The 23,354-nt window shown below is 38.6% G+C and overlaps 1 protein-coding gene across 11 annotated transcripts in view; it reads left to right on the top strand.

Moving 5' to 3' along the window:
• The window catches only part of CEP126 (centrosomal protein 126), a 101,103-nt gene extending 78,584 nt beyond the window's left edge, over positions 1-22,519 (top strand). For 4 of the 11 annotated variants that reach the window (XM_053204207.1, XM_053204205.1, XM_053204213.1 and 1 more), the window contains 3 exons: positions 1,478-1,687; positions 12,312-12,376; positions 22,070-22,519. In XM_053204207.1, coding sequence (XP_053060182.1) covers positions 1,478-1,687; positions 12,312-12,376; positions 22,070-22,153 — 359 coding nt within the window. In that variant the 3' untranslated portion in view covers positions 22,154-22,519. Of the gene's footprint in view, positions 1-1,477; positions 1,688-6,393; positions 11,996-12,311; positions 12,377-22,069 lie in introns of those variants that run through there. The other 7 variants (XM_053204206.1, XM_053204211.1, XM_053204210.1 and 4 more) reach the window with 7 other exon arrangements.
• The last annotated feature ends 835 nt before the right edge of the window (positions 22,520-23,354 follow it).

Genomic DNA, 23,354 nt, shown 5'->3' with positions numbered 1-23,354 from the left:
GTACATATATATCCCTAAAATACTTTCCTGAAAAACATCATTTAAAACTTTTCTGGGATGTGAACCAACTTGAGGTGCAATTATTTCTATGATTTGCTTACATGATAGGCAAAGAAATTGTGTTTTATTGTTGATTTGTATTCCTTTTATTAATAACATGCTTCATTGTTTTGTATGTGTGTTAACTTGTGATGATTTGGTCCTTCATACTCTTACTTCCTGTAGGTACCGGAGCTCGGGTATTTCCTTAGTGATTCCTGCAAATTCCTTAAATGTCAGGAGTTCTTTTCTTCATATTAGTTGCAAATGTTTTTACTACTTTATTATTTGCTTTTTATTCCACTTATATGTTTACATATAGAAGTCTTCCTTTGCATTTTTTATTCAACAGATGACAGCTAATTTCCTGCATACAAGTAAAGATTGGATACACTGTAATGAACAAAATATATAAAAGTCTTGCCCTTCAAAAATTTAAAGTCTATTAGGGAAGACTGGCCTTTAAATAAACATGTTTTAGTCTTTTCTTAGTGATTTTTCCATTACTTTTAAGATCAAAGAACCTTTCCCATACAGAAATTCAGAAGTGTTTATTTCTTTCTCCTCCAGATTGCTTTAATGGTGTGATTCATTAAATTAAATTCTTTAGTTACCTTTGATTTTGTTTAAACATATGATGTAATAGAAAACTGCAAATTGATTCTTGTAAAAGCAACAAACTAATTTCTTGAGTTATCTCTCCCTTCTCTCAAGACTCTGATGCTTCTTTGATAAGTTAAGTTCTTCGATCTGATTGGGTCTTTTTTCTAAGCTGTCAGTTCAGTTCAGCTCATTAGCTCACTTTCTAACTTTTCCTTACTTTCCTTTTCTTTTACTCTTTTTTATCTTAATTGTTATTATAAAGACAATCTAGAAGTGCCTGGGTGGTTCAGTGAGTTAAGTGTAGGTCTCTTGGTTTCAGCTTAGGTCATGATCTCACAGTTCCTGAGTTTGAGCCCCATGTCGGTCTCTGCACTGACAGCTTGGAGCCTGCTTGGGATTCTCTCTCCCTGTCTCTCTGCCCTTACCCCTCCCAGGTGTGTACCCTCTGTTTCTCTTTCTCACGCTCAAAAAAAAACCAAACAAACAAACAAAAAAAAAGACAATCTACTTCATCATCTCTTTGTACTACCAGTGAATAACAAAAACACAACACAGGAATAATCAATCTAAACATGCTGCATTTTTCCTTTAGCTCAGATAACGTGCCAGGAATGTTTATTGCCTCGCCATCACTTTGACTTTCTGTGTTTTAATTAGGGATGGGAACATGCTAGATACGAATAATCTTGATAAATAAAATGCGAAGTAACAGAAGATTTAGAGGGTTTCTTTTTGTGAAGTGAATACATACAAGCACATGTCGGTTAAGTAGGTGTAAGAGAAAATCCCAAAGAGAAAAAAGGATCGAAGAGTAATTAATGTAAAGTTTCTGTAGTTTCAGATAGTACTTCTGAGTTTTTGATGGCTGAAAACCTAGTGAAAGCTTCAGTGCCTGAGGATGAAATTCTCACTGTCATAAATAGCAAGCAGCTACAGAAACCAAATCTGACTTCAAATAAGACCCCGCCGTTCAACATCTGTGCACTGTCAGCTGATGAACAGAAGATCCTACAGTCCCTCAGTCGTCTCAATGAGAGGCTGTCCTGTAAGTGTGGAAGATCACCTTTTGTGAGAAATGTTACACTTCGTACTTAGATAATTGTAATTTAAAATTTATTTTAACTTAATAATTAGAAATAAGAATCCTCAAGATGGGTAGTCTCACAGAAAATCCTCCCTCCATAAAGTTGGGCCTCCCAAAGAGCTACACCCCACAGACACACACACACATACACGGGTGGAAAAGCATGTACATCTTGAACTTCAGCATTGAGCCAATGAGGGAGGAAAACAGGCAGGCTTTGTTCACCTCTCTGTGTCTGTGTGTGTGTCTGCGTAGGTTGTAGCTCTTGCCCTATGTTTTGTTAATAGCAGCCTCATACTAAAGGAAATGCTAAAGAATGCACTTTAGCAGACCAAAAGTAATTTCAGATGGACAGTCTGAGAGTGTAAATTTGAAAAAACATTGGATTAAATACTAAATGTAATAAAGTAGTGTGTGTTTCAAAGAAAAAAACATTACCATTAGAATGCCTACTAAAGGGAGCACCTGTGTGGCTCAGTCAGTTAAGTGTCCCACTCTGTTTTGGCTCAGGTCATGATTTCACGGTTCGTGAGATCGAGCCCCACATCGGGAATCTCTCTCTCCCTTTCTCCCTGCCGCTCTCCTACTCGAGTAATGTGCTTGCTCTCTGTCTCAAAATAAATAAACATCTTTTAAAATGCCTTTTAAAAGTAATGCATAAGTTGGGAGAACATAAATGGTGTTAAGTTGCGCTGGGATTCTTCTTAAGGAATTTGGTGCAGATTAACTTTTTTCCATTCATATATAGTTACATACAGTGTTATATTAGTTCCAGGTGTACAATATACTAATTTGACCATTGTATACATTACTCAGTGCTCATCACAATAAGTGAACTCTTTTTTTTTTAAGTTTATTTATTTATTTTGAGAGAGAGAACATGTGCATGTGGGGCAGAGAAAGAGAGAGAGAGAGAAAATCTCAAGGAGGCTCTGCACTGTCAGTGTGGAGCCCAACTCGGGGCTTGATCCCACAAACGATGAGATCATGGCCTGAGGCAAAGTCAAGGGTTGAATGCTCAGCCGACTGAGCCACCCAGGCACCCAATAAGGGAACTCTTAATCGGAACTCTTAAAGCTGAAAATAAAGAAGATAGAAAATATGTACCAAACAAATTCTAACCACAGGCAAATTGGTTTCAGTGTCTTATTATGAGACAAAATAGAAAACATTAAATTACATAAAAAAGATCATGATGACCAAAGTTTTAATTCAGGGATTAACCAAGAAATTAAAAAGGAAATTAAAAAGTACATAGAAGCCAATGAAAATGAAACCACGACAGTCCCAAACCTCTGGTACACAGCAAAGGCTGTCATAACAGGGAAGTATACAGCAACCCAGGCCTTCCTAAAGAAGGAAGAAAGGTCACAGATACACAACCTAACCTTACACCTAAAACAGCTAGACAAAGAAGAGCAGACAAAGCCCAACACCAGCAGAAAAAGGGAAATAATAAAGATTAGAGCAAAATTCAATGATATTGAAATCATAAAAACAGAAGAACAGATCAATGAAATCAGGAGCTGGTTCTTTGAAAGAATTAACAAAATTGATAAACACCTAGCCATTTTGATCAAAAAGAAAAAGGAAAGGACTCAAATAAATAAAATCACAAATGAAAGAGGGGAGATCACAACCAACACAGCAGAAATACAAACATTAATAAGAGAATATTATGAGCAATGATATGCCAACAAATTAGGCAATCTGTAAGAAATGGACAAATTTCTGGAAACATATCAACTACCAAAACTAAAACAGGAAGAAATAGAAAATTTGAACAGACTCATAACCAGCAAAGAAATTGAATTAGTAATCAAAAATCTCCCAAAAAACAAGAGTCCTAGGCTGGATGGCTTTCCAGGGGAATTCTACCAAACATTTAAAGAAGAGTTAACACCTATTCTCTTGAAGCTGTTCCAAAAAAATAGAAATGGAAGGAAAATTTCCAAACTCATTCTGCGAGGCCAGCACTTCATTACCCTGATTCCAAAACAAAGACCCCACTAAAAAGGAGAGCTACAGACCGATTTCCCTGATGACCATGGATGCAAAAATTCTCAACAAGATACTAGCAAACCAGATCCAATAATACATTTAAAGAATTATTCATCACAATCAAGTGGGATTTATTCCTGTGATGCAGAGCTGGTTCAATGGCCACAAATCAATCATGGTGATACATGACATTAATAAAAGAAAGGATAAGAAGCACAAGATTCTCTCAATAGATTCAGAGAAAGCATTTGACAAAATACAGCATCCTTTCTTTTTAAAAATTTTTTAATGTTTATTTCTGAGAGAGAGACAGAGCATGAGTCGGGGAGGGGCAGAGAGAGAGGGAGACACAGAATCTGAAGCAGGCTCCAGGCTCTGAGCTGTCATCACAGAGCCCGACGCGGGGCTCAAACTCACAGAATGCGAGATCATGACCTGAGCCGAAGTCGGACACTCAACCGACTGAGCCACCCAGGCACCCCCAAAATACAAAATACTTTCTTGATAAAAGCCCTCAAGAATATAGGGATGGAAGGATCATACCTCAAGCTTATAAAGCCCATATATGAAAGACCCACAGCTAATATCATCCTCAATGGGGAAAAACAGAACTTTCCCCCAAGGTCAGCAGAAGTCTCCCACTATTGCATGAGGGTCACAAAATTCTCTGGCACAAAACTTGTCAGAGATACAAAGCAAAGTTGACAACTGTGAGGACAGAAAACTTCCCTGCTCCCCCACGATGAGACCAAAAAGAGCAAAGTAGCAAGCACTAGAACTCTGCCAGAGGAGAGGCAGGAGCCTACAGAGAGCCTGGCTGGGTTGTGCAGGCACACAGGAAGGCCAGACACTAAGAGTGGAGTAGGAACATTGAAGAAAAAACCTCCATGACCCTGCAGAGACATAGAACAACACCGGAGGGATGTAAACCAGTGAGGGACTAAAGGCACAAACAACAAAGCCCAAACCCAGGGGCACCTGCTGGCTCAGTGGAGCAGGGGACTGTTGATCTCAGGTCAGAGTTGAAGCCCCATGTTAGGTGCAGAGCCTACTTTAAAAAAAAAAAAGTCTCGGGCTCCTGAGTAGCTGCATCATTAAGCATCTGACTTTGGCTCAGTTCATGATCTTACAGTTCATGAGTTCAAGCTCTGCATTGGATGAGCTCAAGCCCCACTTCTTTCTCTCTTTCTCCCTCACTCTCTCTCCCTGTGCCCCTCCTGGGATTCTTTCTTTCTGTCTCTGCCCTCGCTCATTTGTGCCCTTTCTGTCTGTCTCAAAAACAAAAACAGAACCAAAAACTCAATTCCTGGTGATTAACCACACACACGCCCCAGTTGCCTAGCAGAATAGGCATCCCCATTTCCTGGCATAAGTCCTATTTGCCTCACTAACCACCATTGTAAACATAAAGTTTAGCTTTCAGTCAAAAATTAACAAACACCAAAAAAGTGAGGAAAGATGCTCACTGTCAAGGGACAAAGCAGGCAGCAGACACAGACCCAGAGGTGACTCACACACTGGAACTCTCGTGCAGATGCTTTAAGTGGCTGTGACTAACGTATTAAAGGTTCTAGGGGGAAGGGAGGCAGGTACACATGCTGCAGCCTCTTTCTGCTGGAGGAGAGTCCCAGGCAGCTGGATGCTACATGCTGCCCTCACAAGGTGCCAGCGCCTGTCCTGGGGTCCCAGGCAGCACACCAACAGAAAAGCCACAACTGCTGGGGTCATGTTCAGACAAGCTATCGCTCCATATTGGAAAAAAGGGATACCAGGTAGAGATTAAAGTGAACTCCTATCAAATATCATATATAAAATTTAGTGCCAAATTACTGTGATTAAAGATTAAATATGAAATAAAATATATAAAGCTTCTGAGAGATTATATAAAAATATTTTCTAACCTCAGGGTAAGGAAATATTTCTTAGAGCACATGGAACATGATCCAAAGAGGAGAAAAATAATGAATTTGACTATATCAAAATTATAAACTTGTCTTTGTATCAAAACATGATTAAAACAAGGAAAAAGGCATGATGTGAGAGAATATTTAGAACACGTACAAGAAGGACTCCTATTGGGGCACCTGGGTGGCTCAGTCAGTTGGGCTCTGTGCTGTCAGTGTGGAGCCTGCTTGGGATTCGCTCTTTCCCTCTCTCCCCCTCCCCAACTCACACTGTCTCTGTCTCTGTCAAAATAAATGAATAAACTTAAAAAAAAAGAAGAAGAAGGACTCATATTCACAGTATATAAATAGGGGTGCCTGGGTGGCTCAGTTGGGGTTGAGCCTCCGGCTCTTGATTTCCACTCAGGTGACGATCCCAGGGTTGTATGTTGGACTCTGTGCTGGGCATGGAGCATAGAGAGGCTCGCTCGCTCTCTCTCTGTCTCTCTCTCTCTCTCTGCCCCTCCCCCACCTCTCTCCCATCTCTCTCAAAATAAATAATCACTTTTTTTTTAAAGCAATGGAATACAGTTACATATTCCTCAGAAAGACACAGGTTTAACAGTGGGGGATGCCAGGCATTGGTAATGGTGTGCAGCGGTGGGAGCCCCTCCCTCAGTGCCTTTGGGGTGTGAGTGGGTGCAGTCTCTTGAGAAAATGTCCTGCCATCATCGGATAGGTTGAACATGAACAGACCCTACAAGCCAGTAATTTCCCTTCCAGATACATGCCCTCGAGGAAGCCTGCACGTGTGCATCAGGAGACATGCAGAAGTATACAAAGATCATCATTGTTTTTAGAAGCCCCAAACTGAAAACACCTAAATGTGGAATATCCATGTGCCGCTGTTCAGCAAGGAAAATGAACAAACTGCAGCTACACACATCATCATAGATGATTCTAAACAATATAATTTGGGGCAAAATAAGGCAAATCACAGCACAAGAGCAACAAGTCAGGAGGAGTTAAGAGACAGATGAGTGAGGGGACCCTGGACTTGTCCCTCAAACTCGGCTAGATCAACATCAAACCATTGTGAACACCTAGGAAATCGATCTGAGGATTCACACAATGATCTGCATAGTTTGAGGGAGAGAACGCAGCAGGTGCATGGTGCTGAGAGGTGAACTGGGGGGCGAGAAGAGCCGGGGTACCTCGGGTGGGGGGAGTCGTTTTTGCCGAGAGGAGAAAGGGGGAGAGAGCAGCACCTCGAGTTTTTGCAGGAAAGCACTTCCCCCCGAAAGCAGCTAGAGAGAAAGAATGAAAACATGCTCTGGGGACTGGACAAGAAAATGTTCCCCAGAACCATTGATGGGGGAAAAAGGAGAGGGTTTCAATACCACTAGGTTTTTATAAACAACAGTGTGCCAAGTGTGACGTTTCAGAGGTCAGCACCTCAGAAATACAGCTTTAAAAAAAACCATTAATAAAGTAGGAGGCTTTAATACCCCACTCACAGCAATGGACAGATCATCTAAGCAGAAACTCAACAAGGAAACAATGGCTTTGAATGACACCCTGGACAAGATGGACTTAACAAATATATTCAGAACATTTCATCGTAAAACAGCAGAATATACATTCTTTTCGAGGACATGGAACATTCTCCAGAACAGATCACACACTGGGTGACAAATCAGCCCTCAACAAGTACAAAAAGATGGCGATTTTACCATACATATTTTCAGATCACAACAATGTGAAACTTGAAGTCAACCACAAGAAAAAGGTTGGAAAGCCCTCAAACACATGGAGGTTAAAGAACATCCCACTAAAGAATGAATGGGTTAACCAGGAAATTAAAGAAGGAATTTAAAAAATACATGGAAGAAAATGAAAATGAAGACACAACAGTCCAAAACCTTTGTGATGTAGCAAAGGCAGTCCTAAGAGGGAAGTATATTGCAATCCAGGCCTATCTCAAGAAGCTAGAAAGGTCCAAAATATACAACCTAAACTTACACCTAAAGGAGATAGAAAAGGAACAGCAAATAAAGCCAAAAGCCAGCAGAAAAAGGGAACTCATAAAGATTAGAGCAGAAATAAATGACACACAAACAAACAAAAAACAGTAGAACAACAGATCAATGAAACTAAGAGCTGGTTCTTTGAAAGAATTAACAAAATTGGTAAACCACTAGCCAGACTTATCAAAAAGAAAAGAGAAAGGATCCAAATAGATAAAATCACAAATGAAAGAGGAGAGATGACCACCAACACCACAGAAATACAATCATAAGAGAATACTACGAAAATTTATATGCCAACCAACTGAGCAATCAGGAAGAAATGGACAAATTCCTAGAAACTCACAAACTATCAAAACTGAAACAGGAAGAAATACAAAATTTGAACAGACCCATAACCAGCAAAGAAATTGAAAAGGAAAACTTTGAAACTCATTCTGTGAAGTCAGCATTGCCTTGGGGATTCCAAAACCAAGGACCTCACTAAAAAGAATTACAGGCCAGTATCCCTGATGAACATGAATGCAAAAGTTCTCAACAATATATTAGCAAACCAAAGTCAGTACATTAAAAGAATTATTCACCATGAGCAAGTGGAATTTATTCCTTGGCTACAGCACTGGTTCAATATTTGCAAATCAATCAATGTGATACATGACTATAATAAAAGAAAGGATAAGAACCATATGATCCCATCAATAGTTGCAGAAAGAGCATTTGACAAAATACAGCATCCATTCCTGATAAAAATCCTCAAAAAGGAGGGATAGGTGGACCTCAAGATCATAAAAACCATATACAAAAGACCCACAGCTAATCTCCTTAATGGGATAAAACTGAGAGCCTTTCCCCTATGGTCAGGAATAAGACAAGGATGTCCACTCTCACCATTACTATTTAACATAGTGCTGGAAGTCTTACCCTCAGCAATCTGACAACAAAAAGAAAAAGCATGCTAATCAGCATGGAAAAAGTCAAACTCACTATTTGCAGATGACATGATACTCTGTGTGGAAAATCCAAGAGACTCCACGAAAAAGGTGCTAGAATTAACATATAAGTTCAGCAAAGTCACAGGATATAAAATCAGTGTGCAGAAATCTCTTGCATTTCTCACCAATAATGAAGCAGCAGAAAAAGTAATCAAGGAATTGATCCCATTTGCAATTGCACCAAAAACAATAAGATACCTACAAATAAACCTAACTAAAGCAGTAGAAGATATAGAGGCGCCTGGGTGGCTCAGTCGGTTAAGTGTCCGTGGTTCAGTCAGTTAAGCATCCATCTTCGGCTAAGGTCACGATCTCACTGTTCATGGGTTCAAACCCCGCATTGGTCTCTGTGCTGACAGCTCAGCGCCTGGAGCCTGCTTCGGATTCTGTGTCTCCCTCTCTCTCTGCCCCTCCCCCGCTCATGCTATGTCTTTGTGTCTCAAAAATAAACAGACATTAAAAAAAATTTTTTAATAAAAATAAAACATTAAATAAAAACAGAAGTAAAAGATCTATACTCTGAAAACTATAGAAAGCGTATGAAAGAAATTGAAGTGGACACAAAGAAATGGAAACGCATTTCATGCGCATGGATTGGAAGAACAAGCATTGTTAAAATGTCTATACTACCCAAAGCAATCTGTGTATTTAATGCAGTTCCCATTAAAATACCACCAGTATTTTTTGCAGAGCTAGAACTCACAATCCTAAAATTCGTATGGAACCACAAAAGATCCTGGATAGCCAAAGCAATCCTGAAAAAGAAAAGCTGGAGGCATCACGATTCCTGATTTCAAGCTGTATTACAAAGCTGTAGTCATCAAGACAGTATGGTACTGGCATAAAAACAGACACATAAATCAGTGGAACAGAAGAGGAAACCCAGAAATGGACCCACAACTATATGGTCAACTCATCTTTGACAAAGCGGGAAAGAATATCCAGTGAAAAATAGACAATATTTTCAGCAAATAGTGTTGGGAAAACTGCACAGCAACATGCAGAATGAACCGGACCACTTTCTTACATCATATACAAAAATAAATTCAAAATGGATGAAAGCCCTAAATGTAAGGCAGGAAACCATCAAAATCTTAGAGAAGGACACAGGCAGCAACCTCTTTGACCTCAGCTGGGGCACCTTCTCACTAGACAACATTGCTGAAGGCAGGGGAAACAAAAGCAAACATGAACTATTGGGACTTCATCAAGATAAAAACTTCCACACAGCGAAGGAAACAATTAGCAAAACCAAAAGGCACCCTACAGGATGAGAGAAGATACTTGCAAATGAGGTATCTGATGAAGTGTTAGTATCCAAAATCTATGAAGAATTTCTCAAACTCAACACCCAAACAACTAACAACCTAGTTAAGAAATGGGCAGAAGACATGAATAGACATTTTTCAAAGGGGACATCCAGATGGCTAACAGACATGAAATAATATTCAACATCACTCATCATCAAGGAAATACAAATCAAAACCACAATGAGATACCATCTCACACCGGTCAGAATGCCTAAATTATCAACACAAGAAACACATGTTGGCAAGGATGCAGAGAAAGGGAAACACTCTTGCACCGCTGGTGGGAATGCAAACTGGTGTGGCCACTGTGAAAAACAGTATGACGATTCCTCAAGAAACTAAAAATAAAACTACCCTACAATCCAGCAATTGCACTATTAGGTATTCACCCAAAGGATACAAAAATATAGATTTGAAGCTGTACATGCACCCTGATGTTTATAGCAGCATTATCTATAATAACCAAACTATGGAGAGAGCCCAAGTGTCCATCAACTGATGAATGAATAAAGAAGATGGGTGTATATATTCAATGGAATCAAAGGGAATTAACTCTTGCCATTTGCAATGATGTGGTATAACTAGAATGTATTATGCTAAGTGAAATAAGTCAATCAGAGAAAGATAAACAGCATATGATTTCAGTTGTACGTGGAATTTAAGAAACAAAACATGAACATATGGGAAGGTGGAGGGGAGAGAAGAGAGGGAAACAAATCACCAGAGACCCTTAAATATGGAGAACAAACTGAGGGCTGATGGAGGGGAGGCGGGTGGGGGATGGGCTAGATGGGTGATGAGTATTAAGGAGGGCACTTGTGATGAGCACTGGGTGCTATATGTAAGTGAGGAATCATTGAATTCTACCCCAGGAAACTACATTGCACTGTAAATGAATCAAAATTTAAATTTAAAAAGTAATAAAAATTCAGAACAAAAATCAGGTCAGTTTTACTTATTTGAAGTTCAGAAACAGGTAAAACAAGCAATACGATATGCATGTATACTCATGTGCTATAATTATGCAGACACAAAGCCCATGTAATTGGTCACCTCTGTGGGCAAGGAAAGGAAGTGCAATCCCCAGAGAGGCATGGAGATGGGAGCTCTGGGAAGTTCCTAAAATAGTGATAATGTGCACATTTCTCAGTCTAAGTCATTACATAGACATTAGCTTCATTATAATTAATTGCAATATGTATATATGCTCTATATGTTTTTTGTGTTAATTTAAAAATTAAAATTTAAGAATAAAATATTAATAAGAGTGCCTGGTGGGCAACTCTTGGTTTTGGCTCAAGTCATGATCTCGAGGTTCATGGGATTGAGCCTCACATTGGGCTCCACGCTGACAGTGTGGAGCCTGCTTGGGATTCTCTCTCTCCCTCTCTCTCTGCATCTCCCCTGCTCATGCACAAGTTCTCCCTCTCTCTCTCTCAAAAATAAATAAACTTTAATAATAATATATTAATAAAAAGCAGGGAGCTACAACCCCAGAAGCAATATATAACTAAGGGTGTAAGATGTCCAATTATGAAGATCAAGAGTAAAAAACTCAGGTCAGTTTTTTTAGAAGGTTTTTTCCTATTGGATACTTCGACATGCTTAAATGCTTCACATAAAGGATTCTGCTTGAAGGTGTTTTTTTTTTCTTTTGCCCAGACCCTTGCTTTTATATGGACCAAAGCTTAAGCACTGAAAAGGCAAGAGTTGACGAATTATTCAACTTTTATGCCTTAATAGCTAAATAAACATCTCTTCTTTCCTGAGATACTCAAAGAATCAAATTTACCTTTTGTTTTACAAAAGAAGAGGGGCACCTGGGTGGCTCAGTCAGTTGAGTGTCCGACTTCGGCTTAGGCCATGATCTCATGGTTCATGGGTTCCATCCCCACATCAAGCTCTGCACTGACAGCACTGAGCCTGCTTGGGATTTTCTCTCTCATTCTCTCTCATTCTCTCTCTCTCTCTCTCTCTCTCTGCCCCTCCCTCGTTCATGCCCTGGCTCACTCTCTCTTGATTGCTCTCTCGCGCTCTCTCAAAATAAATAAATAAACTTTAAAAAGTAATAAAAGTACTGTATTTTTTAAAAAGGAAGAAAAAAAAGACAAGAAAACCCAGCATTTGAAGGAAGATTGTTATAGAATAGTCAAAGTATTAGGAATTTCTTTTTATCAACATTAATTTTATGTAATTGTTTATCATCAAATTACTTCTATTTCCTAACCTAATACAAGGCTAAAGACTGTTTCTGGTGACCAAAGAAGAAAGTCTGTTCCCCACGTTGAATATTTGACACCAGAACTTAACATTTGATTCTTCTCTGTCAGCATACGTAACTGAATTATTTTTGTGTCATGGAATTATTTCAGATGTACAAGAAACCATTTGCAAAAATCCATCCATCAAAAATACCTTACAAATAATACCATTTCTGGTAAGTACTTTAAGAAGCTTTTATTTCTCTCATTTTAGGAAATGTCATGATTTTGTGTGTAAGAATCCTGTATTGAAATTAATTTTTCTTGATATTGGCTTTTAGGGAGTTTTTCTCCCAGTCAACTTTCAATGATGAGACGTTTTGTTAGAATCAGCAAATATCCTTCCATTTAAAACAAGCCAAATATATAGGACGCCTGAGTGGCTCAATCACTTAGGCATCTGACTTCAGCTCAGGTCATGATTTCAAGAGTTCTAGCCCCACATAGAGCTCTGGAGCCTGCTTTGGATTCTGTGTCTCCCTCTCTCTGCCTTCTCCTACTTGCACTTACTCTCCTTCTCTGTCTCTCTCAAAAATAAATAAACATTTTTTAAAAATTAAAAAAAATCAAAATATAAAGTTTTTTCCATCCAGAGTATTTCATCATCCATGGGAACAGAAACTGATATCATTGCACTACTGATATGTGGTATATGGGTATGTAGCCTAACCGGAAAATTGTTGGTTATTTTACCATGGTAATGATCCCACCCTTGCCCATCTCCCTTTTGTGTTTTCAAAGTTCAAAACTAGACATCATTATTTGGAATTTTGTTTTTGTTTTTTGCCTTGACACTGGATTCTGGTAAAGATACACATATAAGTGGCAATTTAGTGCATTAAGGAATTTTCAGTCTAACAGGGAGAAAGAACACACATGGATAGTGTATACAAATTACCATAATATGAATTAAGACTATGTGAGGCACCTGGACTCTTACTATCCCCAACTTAGGTGTTCGACAAAGAAATGCATTGTTAGAGGGGCGCCTGGGCGGCTCAGTCTGTTAAGCGCCCAACTTTGGTTCAGGTCATGATCTCCCAGTTCATGGGTTCGAGTCCCACATCGAGCCCTCTGCTGACAACTCAGAGCCTGGAGCCTGCTTCAGATTCTGTGTCTCCCTTCTGTCTACCCCTCCACCATTCACACTCTGTCTCTTTCTCTCTCAAAAATAAATAAACATTAAAATTTTTTCTAAAAAAAAAAAATGTTTTCTTAGAGAATTCATTGGATGCTTGCTCAATTGTTTTTCATCACATACCCTCAGTTCTGTAATCTTGACAGGAAAAAGTACGACGACACAAGTATACTTCATTTCTTATTATTTGCTCTTACATAAACAAAGTTACACATTTCCTGCCCACATTTTAGATTTTTGCTGTGTCCTGAGTGTGGTAGTAAAGAAGAAGAAAGAGGCTGCCCCTGCCTTCATGAAGCTTCTTATTTCGGTCTCTGCAAATGGTTCTCAGAAACGGCCTTTTTGGTGTGGCATTGTTGATGCAGTGACTATTGTACAGGAGTCTTTTGGCAACTGTCACTTTGACTCCTGATCTATTTTCTTCTATAATTTCTATAATTCTCAAAAATTATATATCTCTCTGGAAAATTCACAAGAGTGAAGTTTATATATTAATCCACCATGCTGCACCCCCCACATGTGTGTTTTATTACTGTTTTTTGTGTTTCCCCCCATTCTGTCACTCCTTGTGTTTCCTTCTCCCACAGTGTTTGGTGGTGTTGCTTTGAGTTTTTCCTCTTAGGAAAAGAAATGGACTGGCATATTCACTCCTGTTGAGATACTTGGCTTGAATTTTAAAAGATAATTTTTCATTTTTAAAAATTATTTTTTGAAAAATTTTAATGCTTATTCTTTGAGAAGGAGAGAGAGAGCACAAGCAGGGGAAGGGCAGAGAGAGGGAGACACAGAATCCAAAGCAGGCTCCAGGCTCTGAGCTAGCTATCAGCACAGAGCCCAATGTGGGGCTCAAACTCATGAACCATGAGATCATGACCTGAGCCAAAGTCAGAGGCTTAACTAACTGAGCCACCCAGGTGCCCCTCACTTCTAAAAATTACTTTAAAAGACTTAAAACCATTTAAATCATTTAAAAACAATTTCTGGGAAGAAGTATAGTGAATTTCTAAAAGTGGGATTTTAGACACTTGTAACATGAGCAAAAGAAATAATTTTGAGCAGGATCTCTCAGGTGGCAGGCAGTCAGCTTCCACCACTCAGAGCAAGTGCTGTTGTAAGATTTCAGAGGAACAAAATTTGGCCCATCCCTTCCTGTATCCCTTCACTGATTAGTCATAATCATCTTAATGGTACTGGCATCTATCCTCTAGTGTACCTGTGAGGGCTTCTAGAGAGAAGAACCAGTGTAAAGTATTTAGAACAGTGCCTATAACACAACACATGCTAGACACCATTGGGTTGCATTATCATTAGTGCCACTATTGTGATCATCTTATCCATTTACATCGTCTCAAAAAAAAAGGTTGCATCGTTTCAGAAAAAGGTAACATTCCTGAAACTACTTAAGTGAAATGCACATGCAAAGCATAACTTCCTTGTAAATAATAGGAATGATAACAATTTGTAACAATTCATAGTCCCACCTACCTCTCTTTTTACACTATGAATCTTCCTTCCAGCCAAACAAATTTAATGCGTTGTCCTTCAAGTCTGCAGTACTCTGTATGCTGTCATGTTTTTCTCATTGTTCATGTTCACCCCCGCTCCAAACTGCACCAGCTGTACTTTTGCACTACCTTCCTAATCCAACCTATCTAAGCACCAACTTAATGTCACTTCCCCCATGAATCTCTCCATGACCAATCCAGCTTATGATGACCACATTCTCTCTGAACTTAATTACTGTAGTACCACTGGTTTTATACTTCTACTCCATAGGTATTTTTGTGGGTTGTCTTTTTACATGAGTGATCTTCTTTGGAACTATATTCTTGAGGCTGTTTTTCCATTTACCTGTCTACTTCGTAGAAACTAGCACATACTACATACTTGAAAATATTGGTTGAGACTTCATGATTTTTTTATACCTGGTTTTTAAATATATGATGTACCTTTTTCAGGCTACAATAAAATGAGGTGATGTATTTGAACTGGAAACGTTTTTAATATTCTGAAGCAAGATTTTATGCCCCATAAAATACCACTGTTTTCTTGCAAAGCCCCTTGGTGAATGCTAAATGTCAATTAATACTCTTTAATGGCACCCAAATTTTGTTGAGATATATTTAGAAACAAGAATGGAAGCACACTTAGGGATTCCTACCACTGAAAAGTACTGTCCCAAATTATTTCACACACGTTATCTTGTTTAATATTCTAAGCGAAGGACATCAAGGAATTTTCTCAAGTCTCACAAATATTCAGTGGCAGAGCCAAGATTCAGTTTCCCAAGTTTCCCCCCAAAACTCTTCTACCTCTTTTAATTCTTACTTCAGTTGGTGACACCATCCTCCAGACTTCCCAGACAGAAATGTGTATCTCATCCAGGCTTCTCCTTCTCCCATGCCCACAGGCAATATGTCCTCCTGATAATACACCTCAAATCCATCCACTATCTTCATTCCTACTGTTAGTGCCTTTGTTTAAGAATTTATCATGTTTCAGGCGGCAAGGATGGATGAAGCAGAGCAGCAAATCAGCGATATAGAGGACAGACTTATGGAGAATAATGAAGCAGAAAAAAAAGAGGGAGACCAAAGCAAAAAAAAAGAGCATGATATAAGAATCAGAGAACTCAGTGACTGATTGAAAAGGAATATCATCAGAACCATAGGGGTCCCAGAAGATAAAAAGAGAGAAAAGGGGTAGAAGGTTTATGGGAGCAAGCCATAGCGAAAAAGTTTCTTAACCTAGGGAAAGACACAGACATCAAAATCCAGGAAGCACAGAGAATTCCCATTAGATTCAACAAAAACCAGTCATCAACAAGGCATATCATAATCATATTCACAAAATACTCAGGCAAGGAAACAGTCATGAAAGCGGCAAGGGGAAAAAAGTCCTTAACCTACAAGGGAAGACATATCAGGTTTGCAGCACACCTATCCACAGAAACTTGGCAGGCCAGAAAGGAGTGGCAGGATATATTCAATGTGCTGAATAGGAAAAATATGCAGCCAAGAAATTTTTATCCAGCAAGGCTTTCATTCAAAATACAAGGAGAGATACAAAGTTTCCCAGGCAAACAAAAATTAGAGCACGTTCATGACCACTAAACCAGCCCTGCAAGAAATTTTAAGGGGGACTCTCTGAAGGGAGAAAAGACAGAAAACCAAAACAAAACAAAACAAAACCCAAAGCAACAAATACCGAAAGGACCAGAGAGCACCACCATAAACTCCAACTCTACAAGTAACATAATGGCAATAAATTCATACCTTTCAGTACTCACTCTAAATGTCAATGGACTAAATGCTCCAATCAAAAGACATAGAGTAACAGAATGGATAAGAAAACAAGATCCGTCTATATGCTATTTATAAGAGACCTATTTTAGACCTAAAGACACCTTCAGATTGAAAGTAAAGGGGTGGAGAACCATCTATTATGGTAATGGTCGCCAAAGAAAGCTGGAGTAGCCATACTTATATCAGACAATCTAGATTTTAAAATAAAGACTGTAACAAGAGATGAAGAAGGGCTTTATATCATAACTAAGGAGTCTATCCACCAAAAAGATCTAACACTTGTAAACATTTATGCTCCAAACGTGGGACACCCAAATATATAAATCAATCACAAACATAAAGAAACTCATTGATAATAATACCATAATAGTAGGGTACTTCAACACCCCACTTAGAGCAATGGACAGGTTATCTAAATAGAAAATCAACAAGGAAACAATTGCTTTGAATGATACACTGGACCAGATGGATTTAACAAATATATACAGAACATTTCATCCTAAAGCAGCAGAATACACATTCTTCTCCAGTGCACAAGGAAGATATCTAGAATATCTGGACACTGGGACACAAATCAGCCCTCAACAAGTACAAAAAGATGGATCATACCATGCATATTTTCAGACCACAATGCTATGAAACTCAAAATCAACCACAAGAAAAAATTTGGAAAGATAACAAATACTTGGAGACTAAAGAACATCCTACTAAGGAATGAATGGGCTAACTAAGAAGTTAAAGAGGAAATCAAAAAGTACATGGAAGCCAATGAAAATGACAACACCAAAACCTCTGGGACGCAGCAAAGGCAGTCATAAGAGGGAAGTGTATAGCAATCCAGTCTTTCCTAAAGAAGGAGGAAAGGTCCCAGATACACAACCTAACCTTACACCTTAAAGAGCTGGAAGAAGAACAGCAAATAAAACCCAAAACCAACAGAAGACAGGAAATAGTGAAGATTAGAGCAGAAATCAATGCTATCGAAACCAAAAAAAAAAAAAAAAAATCAGTAGGAAAGATCAGTGAAACTAGGAGCTGGTTCTTTGAAAGAATTGACAAAATTGATAAACACCTAACCATTTTGATCAAAAAGATAAAGGAAAGGACCCAAATAAATAAAATCACAAATGAAAGAGGGGAGATCACAACCAACACAGTAGAAATAAAAACAATAAGAGAATATTATTAGCAATTATACACTAATAAAATGGGCAATCTGGAAGAAATGGACAGACTCCTAGAAACATGTAAACTACCAAAATTGAAACAAGAATAAATAGAAAATTTGAACAGGCCCATAGCCAGTAGAGGAATCAAATTAGTAATCAAAATCTCCCAAAAAACAAGAGTCCAGGGCTGGATGCCATTCTAGGGGAACTCTACGAAACATTTAAGAAAGAGTTAACACCTATTCTCTTGAAGCTGCTCCAAAAAATAGAAATGGAAGGAAAACTTCCAAATTCCTTCTTCAAGGCCAGCATTTCATTACCCTGATTCCAAAACAGGACAAAGACCCCAATAAAAAAGAGAACTATAGACGAATTTCCCTGATGAACATGGATGCAAAAATCCTCAACAAGATACTAGCTGACCAGATTCAACAATACATTAAAAGAATTATTCACCACAATCAAGTGGGATTTACACCTGAGATGCAGAGCTGGTTCAATATCCACAAAACAATCACTGTAATACATCAATAAAAGAAAGGATAAGAACCACAAGATTCTCTCAATAGATGCAGAGAAAGCATTTGACAAAATACAACATCCTTTCTTGATAAAAGCCCTCAAGAAAGTAGGGATAGAAAGATCATACCTCAAGATCATAAAAGTCATATATTAAAGACACATCACTAATATCATCTTCAATAGGGAAAAACCGAGAGCTTTCCCCCTAAGGTCAGGAACAAGACAGGGATGTCCTCTCTCGCCACTGTTATTCGACATAGTATTGGAAGTCCTAGCCTCAGCAATCAGACAACACAAAGGAATAAAAGGCATCCAGATCAGCCAGGAGGAGGTCAAACTTTCACTCTTCACAGATGACATGATAGTCTATATGGAAAACCCAAAAGATTCCACAAAAAAACTGCTACAACTGATCCATGAATTCAGCAAACTCACAGGATATAAAATCAATACACAGAAATAAATTGCATTCCTATACACCAATAATGAAGCAACAGAAAGAGAAATCAAGGAATTAATGCCATTTAGAATTGCAGCAAGAACCATAAAATACCTAGGAATAAACCTAACCAAAGAGGTGAACATCTACACACTGAAAACTATATAAAGCTTATGAAAGAAATTGAAAAAGACAAAAAATTGAAAAATATTCCATGCTTCTGGGTTGGAAGAACAAATATTGTTAAAATGTCGATACTACCCAAAGCAATCTACGTATTCAATGCAATCTGTATCAAAATAATACCAGCATTCTTCACGGAGCTAGAACAATCAGTCCTAAAATTTGTATGGAAAAAATTTGTACAGAAAAGAACCCGAATAGCCAAAGCAATTTTGAAAAGGAAAACCAAAGCTGGAGGCATCACAATCCTGGACTTAAAGATGTATTACGAAGCTGTAATCATCCAGACAGTATAATATTGGCACAAAAACAGACACTCAGATAAATGGAACAGAAGAGAGAACCCAGAAATGGACCCACAAACATATGGCCAACTAATCTTTGACAAAGCAGGGAAGAATATCCAATGAAAAATAGACAATCTCTTCAGCAAATAGTGTCGAGAAAACAGGACGGTGAAGTTCAGAATGAACCTGGACCACTTTCTTACACCATACACAAAAAGAAACTCAAAATGGATGAAAGACCTAAACATAACACAGAAAGCCATCAAAATTCTAGAGAAGAAAGGAGGCAAAAACCTCTTTGACCTTGGCTAGAGCAACTTCCTAACGCATCTCCAGAGACAAGGGAAACAAAAGCAAAAATGAACTATTGGGACCTCATCAAGATAAAAACCTTTTGCACAGTGAAGGAAACAATCAGCAAAACTAAAAGGCAACCAATGAAATAGGAGAAGATATGTGCAAACGACATATCATATAAAGGGTTAGTATCCAAAATCTATAAAACTGATCAAACTTAACACCCAAAAAACAAATAATCCAGTGAACAAATGGACAAAAGACATGAATAGACACTTCTCCAAAGAAGACATCCAGATGGCCAACCGACACATGAAAAAATGTTCAACTTCACTCATCATCAGGGAAATACAAATTAAAACCACAATGAGATACTACCTCACACCTGTCAGAATGGTTAACATTAACAACTCAGGCAACAACAGATGTTGGCAAGGATGTAGAGAAAGAGGATCTCTTTTGCACTCCTGGTGGGAATGCAAACTGGTACAGCCACTCTGGAAAACAGTATGGAGGTTCCTCAAAAAATTAAAAATAGAACTACCCTATGACCCAGAAATTGCACTACTAGGTATTTATCCAAGGGATACAGGTGTGCTGTTTCAAGGAGACACACACCCCAACGTTAATAGCAGCACTATCAACAATAACCAAAGTATGGAAAGAGCCCAGATGTCCATCGATGGATGAACGGATAAAGAAGATGTGATATATATATACAATGGAGTATTACTTGGCAATCAAAAAGAATGAAATCTTGCCATTTGCAACTACGTGGGTGGAACTAGAGGGTATTATGCTAAGCAAAATTAGTCAAAGAAAGACAAGTATCATATGACTCAATTCATATGAGGACTTTAAGATACAAAACAGATGAACATAAGGGAAGGGAAGCAATCATATAAAAACAGGAAGGGATGCAAAACATAAGAGACTTGTAAATATGGAGAGCAAACAGGGTTACTGGAAGGGTTGTGGGAGGGGGGATGGGCTAAATGGGTAAGGGGCATTCAGGAATCGACTTCTGAAATATTGTTGCACTATATGCCAGCTAACTTGGATGTAAATTTAAAAAAATTAATTAATTAAAAATTGGTCTCTATAAATAAAAACATCAAGTAAACATTAAATTTATTCTATAAATAAAAAACATTTTAAAAAAAAGAAGAAGAAGAATGTGTCATGTCCCACCTGAAGAGATGTGATCTGTCCAGGGTATCTTTCACACCATCAGCCCAGAGTAATCTTTGTAAACCAAGAATATGAACATATCACTCTCCTGTGTCAGCACTTACCTGTCACCTAAAAGATGAATTAAAACTCCAGAGAACTGCATTCACGACCTTCCCATCTGCACCTCTGGTTGCTCCCCAGCTTGTAAGTTATATACATTTGAGCGACAGGTAGGTCTCCCTGGAGCTCCCTGTCCTTCCAGGGCCCACACTGCCTTCCCCTCATCCCCTGCCTCACAGGACTTGTCCTCTTACGTACTTCTCTCCTACTCATTCTTTCAAGCTTCATTTCACTGCCATTCCCTCTAGGAAGGCTTATTCAGCCCAAGTTTTATCCTGTCAAAGTTTAGAACTTCCTCTTTTTGGCGACTATAGCAGCCTGATTTTGTTCTTTTCATAGAAGTTATCGTACTGGTCTCCTTTTTTTCTTTCCTTTTCTTTTTTAATTTTTTTTTAATGTTTATTTTTGAGACAGAGAGAGCACGAGCAGGGGAGGGGCAGAGAGAGAGGGAGACACAGAATCTGAAGCAATCTCCAGGCTCTGAGCCATCAGCACAGAGCCTGATACAGAGATGGGACTCACGAACCGTGAGATCATGACCTGAGCTGAAGTCGGCGCTTAACCAACTGAGCCCCCTGGGTGCCCTCTTTTTCTTCATTGAACAGATATTGCCTGGGTTTTCACTGTGTCAGACACACAGTGCCTGTGTGTGAGGGCTGGGACTAGAAAGAGGAAAACACTTTCCTGCCTTCAAGTCTCTTGCGTTCTAATAGAGACGACATGCAAACACTGTCCTCTCAGAGGCTTGTCCCAGGGCGTCCTGAAGACACCAGCCATGGCTTTTCAGTGTAAAAACTATGATTCTTAGAAGCAGAATTTTTATTTTGGAATATTTACTTTTTTAAAATAAATTTTATGAATTTATGAATTTAATGAATTTTTACCTAATGCCCTCTCAAGCAACTTCTTTAACCCAATATATGTTGTTAAACTACACCTAGGGTGTTATATGAGTTGCTGGAGCTTCCCTTAGAAAATAAAATTGCTAAATTGTGACTATTTACACACCAGATTATGATAAAAGGCACCTGCTAATCACCTTTTCCAATAGCAAAGGGTGAAGATTATGAATTATTATCATTGGTATGATGCTTTATGTGAAGTGGTACTCATTATGTTGAGGTTGATGTATATGTAGCACTTGAGAATTTGAATTATGAATTTAGTGTTATTAACATCCATAATCTGTAAGGAGATCCACATGTGAATCTGCCTATGAATACTACAGTAAAATAGTGTTCTGAAATTATGTTACAGAACAGCCAGCCAAGGACCAGTCTATCTCCTGATGTTGGATCCAGAGTGCAGAGAAAATACTGATGAAGAATAACAGTAACTATTAAATGGAATCATTATTTTTGATAATCTCCTGTAAATATATCCTAGATTTCTGCATTTGTTAATAATTTAAAATACTATAACCATAAAATAAAGGTAAATCATAACATGGGTAATGGAGATAAATTGACTAGTTTACATTTATGCTACAAGTTTATTATGTATTTTATTGATACATTTTTAGTGAATGGAAATGCTTCATTGTTTTTAATGGGCATGCTTCTGAAAATAAATTCATTATATTTAAAAATACAACAGGATATTTTGTTATTAAAATTATGTATTAGCTGTAGTTGTGAAGCTTTGTTTTTCTAAAATTCCTAATAAATTCTATTAAATTTTGGTACAGTGGTGTAAAAAGTTGATGATTTTTTTAAGTCTCTTTATTTTGAGGGAGAGAGTGGGGGAGGGGCAGAGAGAGAGAGCAAAAGAGAGAATCCCAAGCAGGTTCCAAGCTGTCAACACAGAGCCAATGTGGGGCTTGAACCCACCAACTGTGAGATCATGACCTGAGCTGAAATCAAGAGTCAGATGCTTAACCGACTAAGCCACCCAGGCATCCCTAAAAAGTTTATGATCAGTCAGTAATATCCCACATATATAGTAAAGCTATTTGTTTAAGACTTTGAAGGATCTTTGTTCTTTGGAGTTGTTGCCAAGGGATGTTAAGAAAACCAAAAGAGGGGCAAGGATCTCTCTCTGACACTCTCTCTCTGCCCCTCCCCCGACTCGTGCTCACACGCTCTCTCTCTGAAAATAAATAAATAAATATTTAAATAAAGAAACAAGAAAACCAGAGAAACCCCTTGTATGATCATGAAACTTCATATGATTATCAAAGTTTTTCCATATAATTATGATAATCGCATATGTCTTTATTTTCAATCAACCTTTCTACTTCAGGCTCTCTTCTGGATTGCTTCAGGCTGAGTTTCTGACCTCTCACACCAGTAAGGCTGACAGCATGGCATTTGTAGAGCATGGTGAGATGGCCAGAGTAAAAATCTCTCGTACCAGGCCTGTCTTACAGGTCCTCAGAACTTTGCCCTTGGCCCCTGGAGAGAATGTGCACAAGGTTCCGCCCCCTGAGGCCTCCTGCCCAGCTGGCGGCCTGTTTGCCACCTTTCCCTCAGGGCACCGGTTCCCCCAGCCAGCACCGCACCCTGGGCTCAGCATGCCTTTC

Source organism: Acinonyx jubatus, chromosome D1 (genome assembly GCF_027475565.1).
Source record: "Acinonyx jubatus isolate Ajub_Pintada_27869175 chromosome D1, VMU_Ajub_asm_v1.0, whole genome shotgun sequence".
Taxonomy (NCBI): domain Eukaryota; kingdom Metazoa; phylum Chordata; class Mammalia; order Carnivora; family Felidae; genus Acinonyx; species Acinonyx jubatus.
This window is presented reverse-complemented; position numbering and strand designations above follow the sequence as displayed.